This window comes from Benincasa hispida, chromosome 7 (assembly GCF_027475165.1).
Source record: "Benincasa hispida cultivar pf3 chromosome 7, pf3_genome.v1.1, whole genome shotgun sequence".
Taxonomy (NCBI): Eukaryota; Viridiplantae; Streptophyta; class Magnoliopsida; order Cucurbitales; family Cucurbitaceae; genus Benincasa; species Benincasa hispida.
The window spans coordinates 53,280,929-53,306,774 of record NC_143484.1 but is presented as its reverse complement, the minus strand read 5'-3'; the positions used below and the strand labels follow the sequence as shown (position 1 = coordinate 53,306,774).

The 25,846-nt window shown below is 34.0% G+C and overlaps 2 protein-coding genes across 5 annotated transcripts in view; one reads left to right on the top strand and one right to left on the bottom strand.

Moving 5' to 3' along the window:
* The window catches only part of LOC120081789 (Glycosyl transferase, family 35), a 29,529-nt gene extending 3,915 nt beyond the window's left edge, over positions 1–25,614 (top strand). For 2 of the 3 annotated variants that reach the window (XM_039036951.2, XM_039036954.2), the window contains exons 10-15: positions 220–348; positions 600–836; positions 948–1,024; positions 1,260–1,446; positions 1,863–2,063; positions 2,136–2,489. In XM_039036951.2, coding sequence (XP_038892879.1) covers positions 220–348; positions 600–836; positions 948–1,024; positions 1,260–1,446; positions 1,863–2,063; positions 2,136–2,252 — 948 coding nt within the window. In that variant the 3' untranslated portion in view covers positions 2,253–2,489. Of the gene's footprint in view, positions 1–219; positions 349–599; positions 837–947; positions 1,025–1,259; positions 1,447–1,862; positions 2,064–2,135; positions 2,490–24,497 lie in introns of those variants that run through there. The other variant, XM_039036953.2, reaches the window with a different exon arrangement.
* Positions 1,179–4,999, bottom strand: LOC120081790 (uncharacterized). 2 transcript variants are annotated; one of them, XM_039036955.2, is made up of 2 exons: positions 4,706–4,999; positions 1,179–4,597 (listed from the first exon to the last, which is right to left on the bottom strand). In XM_039036955.2, exon 2 carries the CDS (start codon positions 4,418–4,420, stop codon positions 3,047–3,049), a length of 1,374 nt encoding a protein of 457 aa, XP_038892883.1. In that variant the 5' UTR covers positions 4,421–4,597; positions 4,706–4,999; the 3' UTR covers positions 1,179–3,046. The 2 variants fall into 2 exon arrangements, with proteins under 2 accessions (XP_038892883.1, XP_090171610.1); XM_090315484.1 differs by having other exon boundaries at positions 2,668–4,597; positions 4,737–4,872.
* Positions 25,615–25,846: the final 232 nt, after the last annotated feature.

Sequence of the window (25,846 nt, the reverse complement as noted above, 5' to 3'; positions counted from 1 at the left end):
AACTGATTACAAAACGAACTTTCAAGTCTCTATTTCGATGAAGATTTATCTAACATATAAACTTAACTTTTATTTGCTACATCTAGCTTCATAAATATCCTGTTTAACTCTAGGCGGAGAATCCATTTCCTTACTCCTAGTACCGTATAAACTGGAAATTATTTTGTAGCTTGACCCAATTAGGTATGATAGTAATATGATTGACAATTGTATGTGCAGTTCGCTGATAGTGAGCATCTTCAGTCCATGTGGAAGGAAGCTAAAAGAATAAACAAATTGAAAGTTGTCTCTTTTCTAAAAGAAAAAACTGGCTATTTAGTCAGCCCTGATGCAATGTTTGACGTACAGGTTATTTTCTGTCCTTAGATAGTTTACTTAGTAGACAAAGACTTCAACAATTTTTACTTTCTGTAGCGAGCCATACGGTTGAAATTTTTATATTTTCCATTCGTATTAAAACCAAAATGATGCCGATCATTTGCTAAGTTGCCCATAAGATTATCATTGCCCGTCTTTGGACCAAAGTGATGATTAAGTTGCCCATAAGATTATCATTGCATATATTCTTCTAAGATTAACACCAGAATATGTATATCCAGGTAAAACGCATCCATGAATACAAGCGGCAGTTGTTGAACATCCTGGGGATTGTCTATCGTTATAAACAAATGAAAGAAATGACTCGCGAGGAAAGAGAAGCCAAGTTTGTTCCTCGGGTCTGTATATTTGGGGGGAAAGCATTTGCTACATATGTCCAGGCCAAAAGGATTGTGAAATTCATTACTGATGTTGGAGCTACCGTCAATAACGATCCTGTTATAGGAGACCTTTTGAAGGTATATTGTGGCAGACAAACATTATGAAGTATTATTCTCTAGCCTCGGAAGTATTTGCACCTACAAAAATCAACGTTAACTTGGCACTTCGGGATTTCAAATTTTTTTTAGGTAGTCTTTGTTCCAGATTACAACGTGAGTGTAGCAGAAGTACTCATTCCTGGCAGTGATCTTTCCCAGCATATCAGGTAGTAACTTGACAAGTTTGTATTACCTTTCTGGCCTTCAAGTTCGGTCTCATTCGCCAAGCATTATACTAATAAAAATTTGTTTCCAAAATCAAGGTTTGGAAGGTCAGCCTTCAATATTACTTTTCTGGCTTTGGTACTTACTTCTGCACTGTTCTTTTGTTTTTGTTTTTGTTTTTTTTTGTTTTTTTTTTTTTTTTTTTTTTTTGCATCTCACATAATTGATTTCGGAAAGTACGGCTGGAATGGAGGCCAGCGGTACCAGCAACATGAAGTTTGCAATGAATGGCTGCATATTAATTGGAACATTAGATGGGGCAAATGTGGAGATAAGAGAAGAGGTTGGAGAAGACAACTTTTTCCTCTTTGGTGCAAGGGCGCATGAAATTGCTGGCCTAAGAAAAGAAAGAGCTCAAGGCAAGGTAAGCCTAAAAACTGAAAATGAAGAAGTGGAAGAGAATACTTCGATCCCTTGAGTTCGAAAAAAGTATTTACTTTTTGCTAACTGAATTTCAAATTGATATTATAATCCCTGAAATTTCACAGATGATTGAAGTTAGTCTTCGGAATTACTATTTGGTTATTAACACTTCAACAATATATAACTTGATAAATTTAACCAAGATCGAGTTTGCTTATGTGACTGTTTTATCTTCTAGAACAGTTGGCAAGTAAAAGTATTATGATTTTTTCCGTTACTGTCGCGAGTTAAAAACTGTCTGCCAAGAACCAACTCGAACCATTTTTCATAGTTTTGAAATGGAAAATACTGGAAAAGAGCACCAAATTTCTTCCACTAAATTTGGTTGCAAATCTCTGATTCTGATTTTATGCGTAGTTTGTTCCTGATCCACGGTTTGAGGAAGTGAAGGCTTTCATTAGAAGTGGGGTTTTCGGTTCCAATAACTATGAAGAACTCGTGGGATCTTTAGAAGGAAATGAAGGTTATGGTCGGGCAGACTATTTCCTCGTTGGCAAGGACTTCCCTAGTTACATAGAGTGCCAAGACAGGGTTGATGAGGCCTATCGAGATCAAAAGGTAGCACCAGATTCTATACTCTTTCATGAACCATGCTGTTAATCTCCTAATCGTTTTACTTGTATTGTACAGAGATGGACCAAGATGTCGATCTTAAACACATCTGGTTCATATAAGTTCAGCAGTGACAGAACCATTCATGAGTATGCAAGAGACATATGGAAGATTTCTCCACTATTGCCATCTTAAAAGGTTTTGTTTCTTTTCCTTTTCCAATAAAATCCCTCTCCAACTCATTGCTATTGTAATTGCCAAATTATATTGGAAGTCAGAAACAGGAGATGGACTTGAATATCTTAGTCCATTCAAAATTAAAGCCCTTGATTGCATAAGAAGTTCGTCAATGAAGAACTTAAACTCACCGGTACAGGCCTATTGATAAATGTTAAGAGTGGGTTAAGAATAAAAGTTCGCTGGTTAAATCAATTTACCATTCTCAGAGCTTTGTTTGGGTTTGGTTAATTCAGGATCAATACTAGGAGTCACTTGAATTCTCGAGTGAATTCAACTCGGAATCACTGCAATCCGACCCTAGATTCATGACAGAAACGATAGTGGAAAAATAGAGAAATTAGTCAGGAGTTCTCTGCATTGGACATTAGAAGGATATAAAAAATTGACATCACATTTAAGAATTATGTAACCTCTCCTCCATCTTCAAGCTAATTAAAGCCCAAATATTTGGACATGAAAATACATTTGAAAAAGAGGATTCATGTCTGTGTCCAAAAAAATAAAAAATCTGTAAAAAGTTTAGGAACCTAAAAGAATGAGAAAGACAAAAAACAAATGCCAAAAACTTGCCCTACAGACTCCATTTGCAAGTTTGATACCTCACATTATCAGGACAAGATAGAAGCAATTATCACAGACTTGCCTGTAATTATTGGATTGGTTGATATATGCCCCTAGATCCTTGGTCAGACTCATCAGCTAAGCAACTTAGCCTTTTTTTTCTAGTTGCCTCCAATCTACTAATGCAATCAATCCCATCCCCCACTTTCCTCTTCTTCCATAGGAGCAGGAACATTAAGATCAATTAGACCAGTTGTCCCATTGGACTCTTGCCTTGTCACTGTAGATGCATCCTCTAAACTTCCAACCACGTGGGACCTCTTATGACCCCCCAATGCCTGGCCTGATTTGAAGGCTTTGAAGCAAATTGGGCACTTGTGTTTTTTTTTGGGCCCAAATTTCTTCTCTTCATTTCCAGAAGTGTTCTGGTGACCCTTGTTTTTGCCATTGCTTGACTCAATTAACTCCCTAGCTGGTATGGGCCGTATGGAGATGGAATTGTTAGTGGTATTTTCGCTGTTTTCACCTGACTGATGCGTCCACTCGCAGCCATTGCTCATTCTTGTATAGGTTTCTCTATCATGAGAACGGAAAATCTCGCTAGGGATCTTCTTGCTGGATCCCTCCCAGAGATCAGGACTGTATGATTCATTTTTCAACCTCTTTCTTAGTTCGTAATTGTAAGAAGATACATGCTCTTGATCATCATTTTTCTTAGATTTCATCGAGTTCTTTAGAATATCTGCACTTGCTCTTCCCACCCTGACTCCAAATTTGAAATCTGGTTTCTTATATTCTTCATCCATTAGAGCCCGATGAACAGACACTTTCAATTTAACCTTCTTGCAGACTTCTTTCCTGAAATTTTCAGAGTCGGAATTCTCACCGTCGAATTCAGAAACTTCCAACTTGTTGATCCTACCTGTGACTTCCTTCATTTCAAGTCCCCCATTAGAGTTAGAGCCGGATGTGCCACTTTCCCTAAAATGACGAGAAGATGATTTACTATCAGAGGATTCCGCAGCTGAATTCAGACCTTCCAATCCTGAAAATCTTGGAGCTTTAGACATCATCACCAAACACATAGCCGCCTCTCGATCTTTCTCAGGATTGTCCGATCGATTCTCTATAAGCTCCCGATTCTGATGAGTGATCCCATGATTGTATTCAAACCTTTTGCTTTCCCTTTCGTTTCCAGAGTGACAAGCCAAGTGCCAACTCAAAGCTTCTGAGGATTGAAACCCTTGTCCACATTCTCTACAAAACTTCTCCTGCCTTGAAGTGTATCCCGAATCAGCAAACCTCTGTGTTATTTTGGGATTCTCTCTCAAACCATAGCCTGAATTCCCATTAGCAACGTCCGATTCTAAATCTCTCTTGCTTCTTCTCCTCTCTGTTGGAACTTGAAACTTCAAGATACTGCTTCTTTCCCTTTGCTTCTCTGCAACTCGGGGTGATTTCTCATTCTTGTGAATTCTGATATGACCTCCCAAAGACTTCCCACACGTGAAGCTCTTATGGCAAAAGTTGCAAACGAACTTGTTTTCTTTAGAATTCTCCATTGGATATTAATTCACACGATTAGTTAAGAACACAAGAAGATTACTTCAACATATAGAATGCTGCATTCTTTTGATCTTTGAAAGAAAAGTTTCCAGATTTGGTTAGTGTGAAAACGATCATCGAGAAATTTCTGTATATTGTCTTGGAGGTGTGAAAATCTTGATCAAGAGCAAGATCTGAGAAAAAAATAAAATTAACTTTCATTTCTGCATAGCTATTTGGCATCCTTCTTAGAATGCTGAAAATAAGAAGAATGGAAAAAAAAATTAAAACTGGGAACAAACTTGTGATGAAGAGTAGGAATCAGAACTGCACCATGGCTCTTCCTGTCTCTTCTCTTCTCAGTCCATTCTCCGTTTTCTCTCTCTCCCTCTCTCTCCACTAAATTTTGTTATATAGTTGGGAGAAGAATTCCATTCCATGCATGAAAGCAGAGAACGAAAAAGGCAACAAAAGATGAAATGCACGTGTAACCATAAGAAAACCTTTCGCTGTTCCAATGGACGGTCTGGATTTGTGCGAGTCGTCAAGAATCAACAGATGTGATGAGTTGCAACTTTGCAACTGCCTGATATTGCAGACTGCAACCTAAATGATAATAACAAACAAAAAAGAAATTAAAAAAAAATAAAAATATATCTTTGACTTTGTCTTGCTGGTAACTTGAGAGAAGTAAAGAGTCGGATTCTATAACCGTTTTGTTTCCAGCTATCAGGGTTCAATGGATACACAAACAAAGTAATTTCTTTAATCTTTTTATTTTTTCCCCCAAGGAGTAATTGCTTTAATCCCATCATTATTATTCTACCTAAACTCAATTTCTTCCGCTAAATCTATTAAAACTATTGAAAATATTTATAAATATAATAAAATGTCACTATGTATTACTAATAGATTACTATAGAATTCTATTATTATTATGGATAGATAATGACATTCTACTATATCTATTTATATATAAATTGGTTCTTTTTTCTTTATTTGAAAATAACCCTAAACATTTTATAGGTTTTATAGTGAAAATAAAATGGTCCAAAAATTTTAAAATTTAAAGAAAAATTTTCGACTAATTTATCTTAGCCCAATCTTGATTCCTACATTAAAGCCTTTCTTTTCTCACATACTACATATTAAAATATAGCCTTAACATGCATTTGTTTCGTATTTGGAAAGTGAAAGCTCTCTCTGATGCACATTCCAACCGTACCCACAAATCACAATAATATTCTTTGATACTCTTAACCTAATCTGACTCTTAACATATATTAGTCTCTTTTTAGTTAAAAAATTTTTATAGATAAGTAACTATGTTTGGAAATTTATTTTTTATCACAACAAAATCTTTATGTTTTTCACTTATTTAGAAGAGGAAAAATAAAATTTATAAGTCATTGAGCGATGATTTTGTTTCTAATTTATTCAAATTTTAAGCTGTTAGCTTTTATTTCAGGAAAAAAAAAAAAGAAAAAAAAGAAAAAAAAGATCAATGTTTGAAGAATACTTCAAATCTTTATAGAATTTTCTTTCAAAAAGAAATCTTTATAAAATTTTAAATTTTCAAAAATGTTAATATTTAAGATATTGAATGTACGCAACATACCGTCATTTCTGTCTCAATAATAATAATAATTAATAGGGTGGTTATATTTTCATTATATATATGTATAGGATAATTATTTTAAAAAATAAAATTAAAATATTTTCAAATATAGCAAAATATAATTATCTATCGATGATAGACTATGATAAACTTCTACTATACAGATAGCAGATATTTTATTATATTTATAAAAAAAAAAAATTAGCTTATTTTTTTTTATTTAAAAATAACTCATATATATTTGTAATTTTTTTCTCATTACTGAGGAATTAGAAACAAAATATTAATCATTAACTAATTTAATAATAAATTTATACTTTCTTTTAATTATTATTATACGTCTTAAGATAATAGTATTTTGTTCGTTTCAAATTCAAATAAAATAAAAAAAAAAAGAGCATTTTATCCTTTGTCAAAGAATATTATCTTTTATCTAAATATGATTGATTGGGGTAATAGTAATCTTATAATTTTTATTTTGGGGATAACACAATGTTGACTCTGACATTTTTCCTTCTATATTTGTAATTACTTTTATAATATTCCTTTAGTACTACTTTTTTAACATTTATTTTTGTAGTAATGTTACTTTCTCATGTGTATGTTGAGAAGTGATTGTAAAATTCGTTAAAATTATTTTTTATTTTAAAATTATTATGTAATATATTTTTAATTATTTAAAATAATATATATATATATATATATTATATTATATTTAAAATATTAAATTATTTTTAAGTGAGTATAAAAGTTTGTACAATAATTTAGAACTTTATTTTAACCATTTAAAAATCACTCCCAAACATGTATTATATTGTAAAAGTCAAAAAAAAATTATTTATTTATTTACTTTTTTAAAAAAGGGTTCATTTCTATCTAACCTTAAATTTTGTTTTTTTTTTTTTGGGTTAAAAATCAATTTTGATACTTAAACTTTGATTTTTAATAATTTAGTTCATGTACTTTCAATTTTGTGATAATCTAGTTTTTGTACTTTAGTATGTAATAACTTGTTATTGTATTTTTAAAATTGCAACTATTTAATTCATGTGGTAAAATTTCCATCAAAACTAAATATCAAATCTTATTATTCAACCATTTAAATTTTATAGCTTATAACATATTTGATTCTTAATTAGTTTATTGATGTAATAAATTTCATTTGATCTTAAAAATAATTTCATAGTAAGGAATAAACTTTTTCAAATTTTAAAGTGCATGGACTTTAAATGTTTCAAATTTTAAATGAATGGACTAAATTGTTGTATATTAAAATTTAAATATTAAATTGTTACAAAATTGAGAGTATATAAAGTTGATAGCATAAATTGCAACTGAAAGACCGGAAATGAGTTTTAGCCTAAAATTTTAACTAGCATTCTTTCAAATTTAAAAGTAGGGATAATAAATTAGAATATGATACTTTGTCATTTTGTTCAATTAAAGTGGTTAGCATTTGACCAGTAAAAAGTATTTTCCTCCGACTGTAGGAACTTGTAGATGCTTACGAGTTCGTTTGGAGATGAACATTTATGATTGACCGTCAATAACTAAAAAAAATAAGGTTGTTTCTAATATTTAGAGATTTGTGGTAATTTTACAGGTTGGCTTTTTAAAAGTCGAGAGTCAAAGACTTATAACCCTCACCAAAAATATAAAAAAAATCAAAAAATCAAAAAATCAAAAAAAAAAAAAAACAAAACAAAAATATAAATTAGGTCGAGCGTTGAAAACTTGACCAATATAGGTCAAGTGTTCAACTTTTGCCATCCTGCCATCATCGCCTACCATCCATCTCGAGACTTGAAGTCTCGACCTGCACCCATTTGACTGCCCCAATCATATGTCGGTCATTGCCATGTCTGGTCACATTCGTCTTTTGAAACCCGTGGATTGAGTTTTGAACATTTGACCTATGTCTTTTTAAACCTCCGATTTTTACGTCTTAAACAGATTACTCACACTCACAAAATACTCTCTTCCTCTCTTCCGATTTTTACTTCTCACAAATTCACATATTACTTTCTTCCGATTTTACTTCTCACAAACTCACAGATTCTCTCTTCCCACAAATTTTCTCCTCTTCTTCTTCCCAAAATTATTACTAAATCCTCATATTTCCCACATTCGTCTATCAAATTGTGAGATTTGTACGTTTATTCTAGTAAATTTCTATTTTTTAAAAATAATTATAATTTTTGTTTCAATTCTCACACTGTTATATATTTTTTTTATAGTTTTTATTGTTGTTTGGGAAACAAAGAATCAAAAAGAGATACACTTTCACTCAACTAAATTCATATTTTTTTAATTAAAAAATAGGCTATAAATCCATATTCTCATATTATTCTATTTTTAAAAAGTAGGAACATCGTTGAATTTGTAAATTTACTTTTTATTTATTACTAGTTTTTTGTTTTTAATATTTTTTATATTTATATTATACTAGATATACCCTTTTAATTCCTTATATATTGATGTTAATAGTTTTTTAGTATTAGTTATATATTGATATTATAGATCTACCATGTTAATTTTTTTTAATAGTCGTTGAATTCAATAATATTTATATATTGATGTTAGTAGTATTTTTCTCCTTAGTTTAAAATTCGTATTTATATTATACTAGATTTACCATGTTAATGTTTTCTTTTGCATTTTAAATAATATTATATTTTGTTAATGTCAGAATTTTTAACATTAGGCTTTTCTTTTTAAAAAAATTAATATCAATGTTATTTTTTTTAAGTTCAATATTAGTTATTTGAGTATTAGTTATTTTGTTAGTGTTAGGGTTTTAGTGTTTAGTGTTAAGTTTTAGGCATTAAATTTTGTTAGTACAATATATATTTTTTAATTTTAGTTTTCTCTTCATTTTTTGTTTATAGTTTTTTAATAAAAAAGAAGTATCATTGTTTGTTTGTATTTTTTAATAATATTCTTTTTTTTAGTTAAAAAGTCTAGTGTTTTTGTTTGTTTTTAATAAAAAATTCCTAATTGAATAATGATTTTTTTATATTTTTTATACTGTTTGATTTTTTTTTTATTTAAGTTTGATGTTTATAATTTAAAAAAGTTGTTTTTTTTTCTTATTTAAAACAAAATTATTAATTTGAGTGATTTTTTTTTTATATATTTCTTATAATATTCAATTTTTTTTAGTATTTAAGTTTGATGTTCAAAGTTTTTTATTACAAAACGTTTAGTATTAGAGTTTGTTTTTTAGTACAATATATTTGTAATTGAGTTTTCTTTTCATTTTATGTTCATAATTTTTTAATACAAATACTTTAGTATTCTTGTTTTTTCTTTTAATAATATTCGATTCTTTTAGTATTAGTTTTTTAGTACAAAAAATTTAAGTACTTTTGTTTGTTTCTAATACGAAATTCGTATTTAAAATATTTTTTTGTTTGTTTTTGTTTGTTTTTAAGTTTGATAATTAGTAGTATTGTTTGTCTTCTTTTTAGAAGATAGTGGACAAATGTTTGAGATTTATGTTGTTTACAAATGGTAATGTGATGGATGGAGTTGATTATGACCAACTACCATGTGGGGGTTTTAGCATAAATATGAACAATGGACTTGTTTTTTAACAATTCATTGAAATGATAGGGATGTAACTTAGTGTAGATATGAGAGCAAACCAGTTACAAATACTATATAGGTATCCTAATCTAATACCATCAGGATTAGTAAGGTTTATGTCATTCCCTATTCCTAATGAACAAGCAATGAACCTAATGTTCTCAATTGCAATGTCACTCCCGAATTAGTGCATTTATATGTTAATGTGAGTAGGGTAGGGTTGGATATTAACTTGAATGTACAACCCTTTAGTCGTTTTGAAGATTTGACTAATGTATTGACCCTGATCCTGAATCAGTTGCACCAGTCTATAATTATGAAGATATGGTGGCTATATAGAGATTTTAGAACAGAAACAAACAATGAATTTGAGGAGTTAGACTTTGATGGTCATGAAAATGAGTTACTTTCAGATACATTCAATGATTTGGATATGAATGTAATAGATAACATTAAAAAACACGACCCAATTGTATAAGGAGATGATTTGTCAAGACAAAGAAATGTTACAACATGCGGTCAAGTGTTTTGCTATTAAATGTCACACACTATATGAGGTCGTGGAATCGACACCGACAATTTGGGCAATCTAGTGTAAGAAGTGAAAAGAAGGTTGCAAATGGAGATTTCCTGCAATAAAAAAAAAATTGCATGGCTTATTTAAGATCACTAAGTATGTTGAACAACATACATGTTTTTACTTAGAACTTAGTCAAAGTCATGTGCAGTAAGATTATTTGATGATTACACTAGAGTTTTGTGATGCGTAAGAGAAAAACCACCCATCAGCATGGCACAACTATAGTTCGACATGAAAACAAAATTTGGATATCATGTTCCTTACCACGAGGTGTGGGAGGGTAAAAAAAAGGCGTTGGCTAAAGTGTTCGATGACTGGGATGAGTCATACAAATTGTTGCTCAGGTGGCTGTATTGCTGAGGTTTGTGCCCTAAAGTCTCGTGTCCTATTTGTAAACAACTTTGTAAGAACGTTTGTGATGTATAATATATATGATATTTACTTCACTTCTTGACTTTGCACATTTAGATGTTTTTTATTTTACCACAAACCAATAAACTTAATATCCCTGGTTGTCTTTATGTAACTTAAGCATGTATGTAGTGATATACAAATGGATCATGTCTTAAGTGACAACCAAAATGGTTTGTAGTATATGGATAAAGGAGGGAAACCTTATTCTGGTAACACTACAGGCGCGACCCACTTTGTGGAATTGTTACAAGTATTGTGACTTGTCACAGATGGTCTGATCCTGATCATTCGTGAAGGGGACATGCGAGCGGGGGCGTCCTATACAAAGAGTTTGTATAAGACCTAACATCAAAGTGTTAACGTCTCATCATATAACTCCGTTCATGACTGAGACTTCACTTCACTAGGATGACCATAGATAACATGACCTCAATTCTGAGTGAGTTGGGGACTCCTGCCATTGAGAGCGGTCCTTTGATTTGCATGGGTATGAGTGACCATAGCATCGACTCAAACCTACCACTTTGGGGATTCGTCTGATTTGGGAGTTGGGAAATCAGCTTCACAAGATGGAGTTCACTCCTTCTCGAAGCAAGGGTAAGTAGATAGATTGCTCTCTTAAGGGCTGATCCTGGGGCTTGAAGCATGTGGCACCACACACCTTCTCATGGACCGAGAGGTGTTCACACATAGTAAGACTATGTTGTATTGTTCTTTAGAGGGATCAATGGTACTTAAGGAGTAAGATGTAACTACATGGGCAAAACGGTTAATTGGTCTGTTGTAATTACGAGCATCTATGAAGGGTCATCGTACTGATGATTGGTTATATCCAATGGACATAGAAATATATCTATGGTAAGAAGAGTTCAATTGTCGGCCTTTAGTGGAATGCCTGGCAGTTAATGGATGGTGGATGTCGTGACTAAAGAGTTTAGTCAGCTATGCACGTACTGTTGGAGCTTCGAGCCATAGGTCCATAAGGTCCCCTTGGTAACTTGGATACAAGTTGAGAGTTAGTTTTTGGATCAGTTTAAAATGTTCAAATTGACAAGAGGGAGTTCGATTATATATGATATAATTGAACTAGGTAATTATATATGATATAAGTAACTTTATGTATGAGATACATTAATTTGGGATGAATTGGATATAAATATGATTTATATTTAGTAGAAGAAAAATACTATGATTAATATATGATATTAATTCATAAGTTATGAATATGATGTGATCATATTCATTGTCTATTAATTAGACGATTAAATGGGTAATAGGATGACGTCTCTTCTGTTTTCATAGCGGATGAGTAAGCTGAAAGATCACTTTAAGACGCTTAAATAGCTCACAGTGTGTTAAGCATGGGAAGTGCGGAGATTGTGTTAAAGAGTGTCATCGCTTAGAAATCTATGCCTATAGATAGTGCCTAAACGATCGCTTACCTATACGATAGTGCTGAGCAATCGCTTAATGATTACACCCGCGCACTATTTACTAAACGATCGTTTACCTTTTCCTAAGTGATCGTTTAACATTTGATATTTACAATCGATCATGTAGACAATCGCTTAGTTTTTCCTACATGATCGTTTAGACGATCGCTTATCTTTTTCCTATACGATCATATACTTCACCTAAATGATCAAGCATTTTGTCTATACGATAGACGGACCTATCTCCCACTCGCTTGATCGTTGTATATGATCTCCCTTCCTCCTTCCCTCTACCTAATCCGATCAAAGCCCACCCTTTGGATTCTCACTCCAAGAATACTGAGGGCTCTAAGTAATGATGTCATCCCTATTTTTTTCTGTTCGTGTGGAGGCTATTCGAGGTAGATGATTGGATTTTGTTAAGCAATAGCTTACCGTCTCAGCAAAATCGAGATTTGCTGTGAAGAATAAGTCTTCAACTGGTATGATCTCTTGATCTCATATTTATTGTTCTTTTGAGCATGTCAATAATTTAGCATTATGAATGCATTTTAGTATGTTTGAATGTATATGTGGAAATTCTGTCACAATGAATTGGAAAGATCCACTTCCGCTCGTAGGTACTCTTGAATAAGAGTTCCTTTATGTATATGGTTAAACAGACCAATCTTGGAACTCGTGTGAAATGGAGAATAAAGGAAACGCCAACTAAAGGACATGTCTCCTTACTTTTGTATTTTGGGCATTTGGTCCTTGTATAAAAGATTTTAATAGATGTAGGCCAGTTATTCAAATAAATGGTATCCACTTGTATGACAAACATTGAGGAAAGTTACTAATTGCTACATTAGTTTATTCAAATGGGCATCTTCTTCCTCTTGCATTTACCGTTACAAATGAGGAGTCTGCAGATTCATGAGGATGGTTTTCAAACAAAGAATTTTCTCTGATAAGGATCTTACCTTCAAGAGATTCCGTCAATTATTCCCAGATTTTCTTTGTGAGGAAAAAACCTTGTTCTTGTTCCTGCATGGTCTCTTTTGAATGCTTGCAGGTGACAGGTCTTGTGTAAGTGTCACTTATGACGGTAGCTTTAGATGCGACTTTCTTTGGTGCCATTTATCGAATTTTTTGACTTGGATGACAAGAGAGAGATGAGAGGTAGAGAGGTCCCACTGGGCATGCCAATTTGTTCGCATGAGATTTCAAGAGAAATTTAGTTCGTGGAACTTGAATTTTTTATTTGTATTAATTTTGTGGAAAGTGAGTACAATCTCTAATACATAATATTTTGATGCTTTCAAAATAAACTATAGTCTTTAAAATGGTTAATCTTCTTGAATGATTGGCCTTTGGGCTTATTGATCTTCTTGGATGATTGACTATTGGGCTTATTGATCTCCTTGGATAATCGGTCTTTGGGCTTGTTGATTTTCTTGGATGATCGGCCTTTGGGCTTGATGGTCTTCTTGGACGATCGACCTTTGGGCTTGATGATCTTCTTGGACAATTGGCCTTTGGGTTTGATGATCTTCTTGGACGATCAACCTATGGGCTTATTGATCTTCTTCGATGATTAGTGCTCACACGAGGTTTCTGAAGAAACTTGTTTTGTGGAGTTAAGCTTGAGTTGGTGTTGATATTGATTTGATGCGATGTGGTTTGATCTTTAGTACTTGATCCTTTAATTCTCTCTCGGTTGAATACATACACTTGATGTATATAAGCGGGGCGTGTGGATGTTCTTGAACTTCGAGTCTTGGAAGAATGCTTGTATCTTCAAAGGACTTCAGTCTTCAAGCGTGGTCAGATTCAAGAGTCAACGAGTCTTCTGTTTGTAGAGAATATCCTTTAAGCTCTCTGGAGTGTAGAATTGTTGACCCTTTGAAATGAGAAGAGTTTCTCTATTTATAGGGCTCTCTGATGGGCTTCATGGGCTTTGGCTTGGTTAGCCCATGGGTTTGAGCTTGGTTGGTCCATGGGCCTGGCCTTTAGGCCCAATTAATTGGATTTAGGTCTGATTGTAGAGAATATCCTTGGAGGATTTAGGTCTTTAAAATAGTTAATCTTCTTGAATGATTGGCCTTTGGGCTTGTTGATCTTCTTGGATGATTGACTATTGGGCTTATTGATCTTCTTGGATAATCGGTCTTTGGGCTTGTTGATTTTCTTGGATGATCGGCCTTTGGGCTTGATGGTCTTCTTGGACGATCGACCTTTGGGCTTGATGATCTTCTTGGACAATTGGCCTTTGGGTTTGATGATCTTCTTGGACGATCAACCTATGAGCTTATTGATCTTCTTCGATGATTAGTGCTCACACGAGGCTTCTGAAAAAACTTGTTTTGTGGAGTTAAGCTTGAGTTGGTGTTGATGTTGATTTGATGCGATGTGGTTTGATCTTTAGTACTTGATCCTTTAATTCTCTCTCGGTTGAATACATACACTTTGTATAGAAGCGGGGCGTGTGGATGTTCTTGAACTTCGAGTCTTGGAAGAATGCTTGTATCTTCAAAGGACTTCAGTCTTCAAGCGTGGTCAGATTCAAGAGTTAATGAGTCTTCTGATTATAGAGAATATCATTTAAGCTCTCTGGAGAGTAGAATTGCTGACCCTTTGAAATGAGAAGAGTTTATCTATTTATAGGGCTCTCTGATGGGCTTTATGGGCTTTGGCTTGGTTAGCCCATGGGTTTGGGCTTGGTTGGTCTATGGGCCTGGCTTTTAGGCCCAATTAATTGGATTTAGGTCTGATTTGACATTCAGGTTAAATTCAACCTATTTTTGGGCATAGTTGAATTTTAACCCAAATAACAATATTAAATTGGGTCAAATTAATCTTATCTGATTCAATGTTTACGATGAAACCACGTGACGTCATTGGATTTGTCTTCAAGTTCAATTCGAGACACATGTCCACGCCTAATTGGTCCCAAATTTGATGATTTGAAATTTGGTTATTAATTTAGTAAATGATGTGGAAATTTGTGATTGGTCCAAAATTTCTCCTTCAATACATAAAAAAATGTTTATAATTCAATATTCATATAAATAAAAAGGAATATATTGATTTAACATTTATATATGTAATATTAATTTAAAAAATCAAAATAAACCTTTATAGAATAAAAATAATATATAAATTATAATTAATAGACAATTGCAAATTGAAAAAACAAATCAAAACTTTAAAATAAAAGAAGGCTTATACATATAATAAAGACAACCAATTTAGTTAGAGTGTTTTTTTTTCATTTATTTGTTTATTTTTTATTTGGTCGAGGGTTCAATTTGTGTTTTATATTGGTCGAGTTCAGAACCCTCGATCTATTAAATTAGATTATTTTCATAAATTGGTCAAGTCTTTGACCCTCGACTTTTTTGCAAAACTACTATTGTTGGAGATTTCGTTTGTTGGCTTTATAACTTTCTTTAATGCAGTAGTTTTGCAGATGTCTCAAATAAAATCTTAACATTTAGTTGTGACATTAGAATATTTTCCTACAGAATTTTTTTCCTTATATGGAAGTATATGTCTATGATATTTAGTCGAATTTGTTACTTTTTGAAGCGCGACTTTTCATTCTAGATAAGGACTTATTTCCTTGATTGGATTTGATTATTTAAAGTGAGTTTTGCAGACCTTTTAAGGTTGTCGCAATTGTTTAATTGAGCAAGACATTTTCTATACTTTGGCTAAACTATTCTACATCATTTTCTTGCTCGTTTACTTGCTATTCTGTTGTGCATATTCTTCATCTGTTGAGTGCAACACTTTGAAGAGTTTCACGATCTTAGGGGGAGCCTAAGTCATTACTACCAAAGAAGGGATTCTCATTCTTAGGGAGAGCCTAAGACTCAGTTTCAGAGAAGAAGTTCTCTATCTTAGGAGTGTTGGGGTTGATGCCCTAAAGTATCGTGCCCTGTAGTTAGTAAACAGTTTGTACGAACGCTTGTGATGTATGATATATGATACTTACTCCACTTCTTGACTTTGCGCATTTGGATGTTTTATTTACTTTACCACAAACCAATAAACTTAAAATCCCTGGATGTATTTATATAACTTAAACATGTATGTGGTGACATACAAGTGGATCATGTCTTAAGTGATAATCAAAATGGTCTGTAGTATATGGATATAGGAAGGGAAACCTTATCCTAGTAATGCTACGGATGTGACCCGCTTTGTGGAATAGTTACAAGTGTTGTGACTTGTCACAGATGGTCTGATCCTGATCATTCATGTTGGAGACATGTGAGCGGGGGCGTCCTATACAAAGAGTTTGTATAAGACCTGACCATGAAGTGTTAATGTCTCGTTATATAACCCTATTCATGACTGAGACTTCACTTCACTAGGATGACCATAGATAACATGATCTCAATCCTGAGTGAGTTAGGAACTTCTGCCATTGAGGGCAGTTCTTTGATTTGCTTGGGTGCGAGAGGCCAAAGCGCCGACTCAAACATACCACTCAACTACACAAGATGGAGCTCACTCCTTCCCCGAAGCAGGGGTAAGTAGATAGATTGTTCTCTTAAGTGCCGATCCCGAGGCTTGAACAATGTGGTGCCACACACCTTCTCATGGCCCGAGAGGTGTTCACACATAGTAGGACTATGTTGTATTGTTCATAGAGGGATCAGTGGTTCTTAAGGAGTAAGATGTAACTACAAGGGCATCTGTGAAGGGTCTGTGAAGTTGTACTTACGAGCATCTGTGAAGGGTCATCGTACTGATAATTGGTTATATACGATGGTCATAGAAATATATCTGTGGTAAGAAGAGTTCAGCTATCGGTCTTTAGTAGAATGCTTGGCAGTTGGTGGATATCGTGGCTAAAAAGTTTAGTAAGTTATTCACGTACCATTGGAGCTTTGAGCCATACGTTCATAAGGTCTCCTTGGTAGCTTGGATACAAGTTAAGAATCAGTTTTTAGGTCAGTTTGAAATGTTCAAATTAACAAAAGAGAGTTTGATTATATATGATATAATTGAGCTAATTAATTATATATGATATAATTGACTTTATGTATGAGATACATTAATTTGGAGGAAATTGGATATAAATATGATTTATATCTAATGGAGGAAATATACTATGTTTAATACATGATATTAAACCATAGGTTATGAATATAATGTAATTATATTTATTATTTATTAATTGGATAGTTACGGGATAATTGGCGGCGTCTATTCTGTTTTCGTAACTGATGAGTAAGATGAAGAATCGTTTTAAGACACTTAAATAGCTCACGGTGTGTTGCGATTCTAGAAGGTCATACTTAGTAAATTAGAGCCTATACGATAGTGTTGTTTAATGAACAAACGGTTACACCCGCGCATGCTACTTACTAAACAATTGCTTATCTTTTACTAAACGATCGTTTAGTGCTCGAGCTTTACTAAACGATCATATATATGATCGCTTAGCTTGTCCTACACGATCATATACTTTACCTAAATGATCAAGCATTTTGTCTATATGATAGATGAGTCTTTCTCCCATTTGCTTGATCGTTGTATACGATCTCTTTTCCTCCTCCCCTCTACCAAATCCGAACAAAGCCCGCTCTTTGGATTCTCACTCCAAGAATATTGAAGGTTTCAAGTGGTGGTGTCGTCCCTTTTTTCATTATTCGTGTAGAGACTGATCGTGGTAGACGATTGGGTGTTGCTGAACGATTGCTTGCCGTTCTAGCGAAAGCAAGATTTGCTGTGAAGAAAATCTTCAATTAGTATGTTATCTCAGTCTTTTGTTTATTTATCCATTAAGCATGTCAGTAATTTAGTGTTGTTAATGCATATCTGTATGTGTGAATGTATATTTGGAAATTCTGTCACAATGAATTGGAAAGATCCGCTTCCACTCATAGGTACTTTTGTATAAGAGTTCCTTCAAGAAGAACCTAAAATTTTTCAATGAAGGGATTTCAATGATCCAAGAGAAGGATAATCAAGTTGAGAGGAGCCTCACACTGTCGGGTGCCAAAGTTGTTAGGGTTGATGCCCTAAATCTCGTTTGGTCCAGTAGTTTGTAAATATGTATATGAACAAACATTATGTGATGTAATAATATGAGATATTTTCTTCACTACAGTCTATGATATATGAGATATTTTGATGCATTAACCACAAACCAATAAACTAAGATAACCGGTTAACGTTATAACTTAAGCATGTATGTGATGACATACAAGTGGTTTGTGCTTTAAGTGATAACCTAAATGGTTTGTAGTAGATGGATAAAGGAGGAAAACCTTATCCTGTTGACACTACGAATATAACCCGCTATGTAGATGTTACAAGTGTTTTAAAGTACTATAATGGTCTCATCCTGACCATTCATGTATTAGACATGCAAGCGAAGATGCTTTATACAAAAAAGTTTGATAAGATCAGACCACGAAATGTTTAGTCTCGTTATATAACGCCATTCATGACAGAGACTTTCATTTCACTAGGATGACCATAGGTAACATGACCTTAATTTGAGTGAGTTAGGAACTCCTACGTATGAGGGCGGTCATTTGATTTGTATGGGTGCGAGTGGCCAGATCGCCGACTCAAACCTACCATTTTGGGGATTCTTCTGATTAAGGAGCTGGGAACTCAACTACACAAGACGAAATTCACTCCTTCCCCAATTTAGAGGTAAGTAGATAAACTGCCCCTTAAGAGTTGATTTCAGGACTTGAACAACGTAGCATCGCACCTTCTCTTGGTCCGAGAAGGATTTACTCATAGTAGGACTATGATGGATTGTTCATTGCAGGAATCAGTGGTACTTAAGGAGTTAGATGTAATTACAAGGGCAAAACGGTAAATTGACCTGGCTGTACTTACGAGCGATTTGTGAAGGATCATCGTTCTGTTAATTGGTTATATCCAATAGACACAGAAATATATCTATAGTGCGAAGAGTGCAATTGTCGGCCTTTAGTGGAATGTCTGACAGTTAATAGATGGTGGATATCGTGATTAAAGAGTTTAGTCAGTTATTCACGTACCATTGGAGCTTCAAGCTATAGGTCCATAAGATCCCCTTGGTAGCTCAATGGATTCATGTTGAGAATCAATTTTTGGATTAATTTGAAATGTTCAAATTAACAAGAGGAAATTTAATTATATATGATATAGTGAAATTGGATCAATTATATGAGTTATAATTGACTTAATGTATTAGATACATTAATTGGAGGAATTATTATTATATGCTATAAGGGAGAAAAAAAACTATGGTTTATATATTGCATGAGATGTGATATTAACCGGTTATGAATATAATGATTATATTTATAATTAAATCAATTATAGGATAATTGGTTACAGTTTTTTCTCCCATAACCAACTTAGTGGGAAGTTATGATTAGTTATGGTAACTGATCGTTAAAATGAAAATTGTTTTTATTTTTACACGAGGCGATCATTAAGATTTTAAGAATCGGATGATAAAAAAGCAATAGTTATACGATAGCTTGAGAGCATACACAATCGTGTAAGAGTTTTCTATACGACAGTGACTTGTCTTCTAAACGATCGAGTACATTGTCTATACGATAGACTAAAACTATCTCCCACTTACTCAATCGTCTACACGATCTCTCAAATTCCTCCTATCCTCTACTAAATCCAACTGAGCCCACAACTCCTGGATTCTTACATCGAGAATACCGAGATAGCCTTCTGGTGGTGTCTACTTTATGTTTGAGGGACGAGTGGAGATATGTTCTTGTTTGAGGAGATTGTTGAGAAGATTACTATTCGAGTGTAGATTCGTTTGTGTTGGTGACGATCGTGCAGTAAGTTTGAGGGAACGAGAAGAATAGTTCTTCAAGGGTACTTTCCCTCTTAAAGCATGCTGTAATTTAGAGTTTTTGTATAACTATTAATATTTAATTGTAAATGTGTATGTTCTGTCACAATGGAGTTTAGAACGATCTCCATCCATTCACGGGTCTCTTTGTTAAGAATTCCTTCAGAAGTGTCAGACGTTAATATCAACATAATTAGTGGGATCCTAAGTTCAGTTGAGAGGAAGCCTTTACTTAGGTGTTTGTCATTGAACTGGGTTACCAACGCTGTGTGCCTTTACTTGTTTACTTGCTATTAGTATTTTGGTTGTTACAATTATTGTCAGTGCTTTCTATTTAACATCTGAATATCGAGTGACGAGTCATCCTATTGCCTTTTTCATCAGAACGAGTCATCTTTATCTCAGGTGCTTCGATCATGGACAAAATAAAGGAATGAGGTTATACCACTCATCTACCTGTTCTTGATGGAACAAACTATTCGTACTAGAAAGCTCAAATGACTGTCGTTTTTAAGTCGATTCACAATAAGACTTGGAAGGTTGTTGTATCCGGATGGACATATCCTACCATTGATGCATAAAATTATGGTGTGTTATGGTGTGAGTTTTGCGGTGATCATGTAAGTTTTCCTAATAAGGCCCAAATATAAGCCTTCTTAGGTTTCTTGGTAAGTCCAGGGTCGAACACAGGGACTACTAAGTAGATATGCGATAGACTCTTCGATTTTATTGCAGTGATAAATAAATAAAGTGGATAGTGTTTTGATTGAGATTTTTCCTATGCGACGGAGTTGAACGCATAGTAATGAAAGCGTAGAGTTACAATAAGTATGCGATGAAGGGGTTGAAAAGGGGTTTAGCTAAAATTTCTTAAGATTGTGCACAAGTTATGCGATCATGCTACACACAAATATCAGTACTAAATTTCTTAATGTAGAATGCCATAATTCCTATTTCTAGGACGCATGCGATGCATATGCGAAAATGTAGATAAAACTTATTTCTAAGTTTCTGTTCTTGCTTATGCGATCTAATTTGACTCTCTCAAGCCTAGATTCTATCTTTAGACTACTCTCTCAAGTATGTCCAAATGATGAATGTCGCACATAAGACAAGGTGACCGCATACCACCAATCCTATTTCTAGGGCGCATGTGATGTATAAATAGCAGATAGAACTTATGTCTAAGTTTCTAGTCTTGCTTATATGATCTAATCTGACTCTCTCAAGCCTAGATTCTATCTTTAGACTACTTTCTCAAGTACGTTCAAAGGTGAATGATGCATACATAAACAAGATGATCGCATAAAATGTAAATCTTAAGTCATTCTAGTTAAATGCTTTTCAACCCATTCAGAAATTTAGCTACTCATGTATGGTATAGAGAGATTGAACATAGATTGAAATGAAGTTTCTATTTTCTGCAAATAAAGTACTGAATATAAAATAATAAATGGATTTGAGAGATAACAAGCCCAGTAAGCAATGTCTTGCTCCCCATGGCCTTTTACACTGTTCTTTGTCACTTCAACTCTGTTCTAAATGTGGATTCTTACCCTCGCAAGGGTTGGCCCTCTCTTCTTTGTGTTGCTTTCCGGCGGTCTCTCGATCTGTCCGGGAGCGATTTCTCTTGGCTTCCTCGTCTCTTTGCTTTCTCCGTCCTTTATATATATGTATAAGTATGTGCGAGAATGGACTAACTAACTAATTCCTTTTTCTCTCTAGTGGCCTTCGGTATTTATAGATTTCAAGGTGAAGCAACTTTTCTTACAATGATTGCAATGAAACGACATTAATATTCCTACTCTGTTGCGTCGTTTAAAAATCACCGAAAGTTCAATGTACTTGCTACAATATGGCTTCTTAAGGCTTGTCAACTAAATTCAGGATCGACCGTTATCAGCTTTACATTCCATCACGATTTATTATGTTGTCACCTTGATGCGAGGCCTTTATGCGATCACCATTTGAGAAACTTCTCACGGTCGCATGTCTTGCGATCGCAACTTCAAGCGCGTTGTCACATTATGCCTTTGAATTACAATTTCATATGCATCATCGCATTGTTCCTACACAAAATAGGCAAATTAACTACTTTTATGCGATGAGCACTCGCGATCGCAATTTATTTCAATTTAGCGCTTTCGGACATGATATTGCCTATTTTCCCATCGCATTCTATCATTGTTTTACTTATTTGAGTTGTAATAACTTGTATTTCTACTAGTTGTCAACCATCAAAACTGATGATGGGAGGGAAATCTTGAAGCTAGAGGCTTAGTGGTCTAGAGATGAAGATGAAGCTTCTTTGAGAAATTCACGTGCCTTGAATGCCATATTCAATAGTGTAGATCGCAACATATTCAAATTAATTAATATTTATATCTCAGCTAAGAAGGCATGGGATATCTTGTCTGTTGCTCATGAGGGAATGTCTAAAGTAAAAATGTCCAAGCTGCAATTGGTGACATCGAAGTTTGAGCATATGCACAATGAAGAATCCATTGTTGAATTCAATGTACATTTGCTTGATATTGCAAATGAGTTGTTGCTCTCGAAGAGAAGATTTCAGAAGAAAAACTTGTCCGAAAGGTACTTAGATCTCTACCCAAGAGATTTGACATGAAAGTCACTGCCATTGAGGAAGCTCAAGACACAAAAAAGTTGAGAGTAAATGAATTATTTGGCTCCTTACTCACTTTTGAAATGTCCTTTGATTGGAAAATCGAAAAAAAAATAAGGAATTGTTATTCAATCCACTGTTAAAGAAGAGTTGATTGATGACGATAAAGAATTAAAAGACCCTCTTGGTGAATCGATTGCATTGCTTTCAAAATAGTTTAGTCGTGTGCTCAAATGTTTTGGTAAGAGGTATGGCTCTTACGGTAACAACTGTTGCATTTTATTCTAAAACTCGTGGTTTATAAACAATAAACTTATTCTAATATCAATAAATATGTTATTGAGGTTTAGTCAATAAAGTTGTTATTGAATATATGAATAGCTCATTTTGTTTTTAGAAATAACCTAAATCCAATAAACTAAGATTCATGACTATTACATGAATACTTGGACTTTATGTAGCGACATAAAAGTGGATCAAGTTTGAGTAGATAGACAAAATGGTCTATAGTATACGGATAAGGTTGGGTATCTTATCTTGGGGACTATCGAATATGGCCCACTTTGTATTTAGTACAAATGACATGATTTTAAATCGTTCATATGGAGATATGTGAGTGGAGGTGTCCTGTTCAAAGAGTTTGTATAAGATCGGACCAAGAAATAAGTTACTCTTATTTTATAATGTTGTTTAATGTTTAAGACTGACTATTTCAAAGCGATGACTTAGGTAACTTGACCTTAATCTTGAACTAACTATGAACTCCTGTTTATTCAGGTTTATCATTAGATTTGCATGGGTGAGGGTTGACTCAACAGTGTCGGTTCAATAGGTCTCCTATTTCAGAGGTAAAACTGGGTAGATAGTTGTGGACATAGGGTGCAAGATAGATTTCATTCCTACTTGCTTTTAGGGATAATAAAGAGGTTGTTCCTTAAGTGCTTACTCCGGATCTTGAACAAGAAGCCCCACCCTCTCATTGGCCCTAGAGGGACTCGGTTTAGTGATTGGATCACAAACCAATTATTCATTAGAGGATTAGTGGGACTTAAGAAGAAAGACGTAATCTTGGGAGTAAAATAACTTTTGACCAACCGTTATTATGAACAACCTATGAAGGGTTGGACAGAAATATATCTATGGAGGGGAGTGCAACTACTGGGCTTTAGTGGAGCGACCCGGTAGTTAACGAATATTGGTTAATTTGGTCAAATAGTTTAGTCGATTAATCTTGGATCATTGGAGCCCATGATCTGTAGGTCCATGAGGTCCCCTTACTAGCGCATACTGGATTAAACCTTAGAACAGTGTGACAAACGAGTTTGAAGTATTCGAATTTGGTTTTTGGAGTAAAGTGTTGAATATATTCAATATATTTAACCTAATTTTTAATTATAAATTAAACATATAAAGAGAGAATTGGAGATATTTAAATAAGATTTAAATATCAAGACTATAAATAGATATTCATATTGATTGGGATTAGCGTTGTATTTTATAATTGAATATTTAATTAAATTAATTGATTAACTATTTAATATTAATTTATTTTAAATTAATTATTATAATTAATTTTGAAATTAAATGGAATTGGTCAAAATTGTTGACTAGGTCCAAATTGAGATAAAAGTCAAAATATTGACTTTTGACTTTGGAAGAAAGTCAAAATGTTGACTTTTCACTTTCAGAGTCAAACTTTAACCTCTTGACCAAGTCAGTGGAAAGATTCAATTTTTTTTTAATGGAAAAATTCAACATTTGCAATGCGAGGTGGTGTTTCCAATTGAATACACTAATCCCACTAATTCCCACTTTGAGTTAATGGATTTTTTAGTGTCAAATTTCCATCAACTCAAAATTGCATGATTTGCATGCTTTTTCCTATAAATAGTAGTATTCTTTTTTTTTTTTTTTTTGGAAAAGTGGAATTTTATGAGATTTTTTTTTTATAAAAGTCTCAACCTAATTCTCTCTCAATTCCTTACCCTTTTCTTATCCAAATTTGTCACTCACTAGGTCCCACCATCCCGTTCTAAGGCTAAAGAATAGTTGGGAAGACTCTCATAATGATCTAGGAACCGTTCGTGAGGAGATTGGAGCGGATTTGGAGAAGAATTAGGACTACAAAGGTTGTATATTCTCCACCCTTTTGTTTTAATTTAATTGCATGCTTATTCTCTCGAAATGAACATAATTGGAGTGCTTTAGATCCTTTATTTCTTCCGTTGCACATATGTTCGTTCCATCAATTGTGTTCGTCTTTGATATCACAATTCTCTCTTGTGTTGTAATAATTATTGTAATTGCCCGATGTATGGGCTTTAATTTGTATGAAGGGTCTGTAATTTTCTTAAAGTTATAGAGTTGATCTTAGGTTGTAATTACTCGGTTTCGTCAAAGAGGTCAGGTTGCTTTTTGGTGATTTTTCCCTTCCAGACCCGATGCATGACCCGCAACCCGACCTAAGGAGACTCCACGACCCGCAAGCAACGTCTGATGCTTGGAGTTGGTCCAGACCCGACCCACAACCCGCGTTCGACCTGATTCTTGTCGTGGCCCATCTCAGCGTTCCGGCCCGCGTCAGCATCTCTAGCCTAAGCCGCATTTTCAGCCTAAGTCGTTCGCGCCTGTTCAACCGATCCAAGATCGCAACTAGAGCGCTAGTCGACCCACGCCCGTGCCCGACTCATCCGACCCGTCTGTTTGCATGCTCGGTTTGGTGGCTCAGTCGGTCCAGATGGTCTAGACTAGTCCGGTTTGACTGGTTTGACCAGTTTTGACCGGTTTCTGGGGGTTTTTGGCCGGTTTAGCTATTTTGAAGGTCGGTTCAAGAGGTTTTCAAGTGGTTCGAGCTGGTTCAAAGTATTCGAAGGCGATTCAAGGCTATTTACTGTTTATTATTCAAGGCTTAGAATACCAAAACTAGTCCATTCTAGTGTGGTTTATTTAATTATGCATTGTGAATGTATAGATTAAATAATTTATCTTCTGTGTGCATATTATCTGCCATGTAGATTTAAAATCCCACCATAGGTTAAGCATGTAGCATGTATTACAAGTATATTATAAGTGTTATAATGTATAGTACGCATGTGTAAGATTTCATGGTTTCTGATATAATTTGTTATATTAATGCATGGAATGGATGTTTATATAATTATTCTATAAAGCATGTTTGATGCATGTTATAGGTTTATTGTCTTCGTTATAAGTGTTATAAAAAGAGATAGACTTTAAACTCTATAACAAAGATAAAAGCGTACTCACTTAGGGTTAACAGAATCCAAGCTATCCTGTTTTAATAGTTAAAATAGGTCGATGTCTTGTAAAACTAGTGATTACAAGAATAACTCACCTTGTGAGAT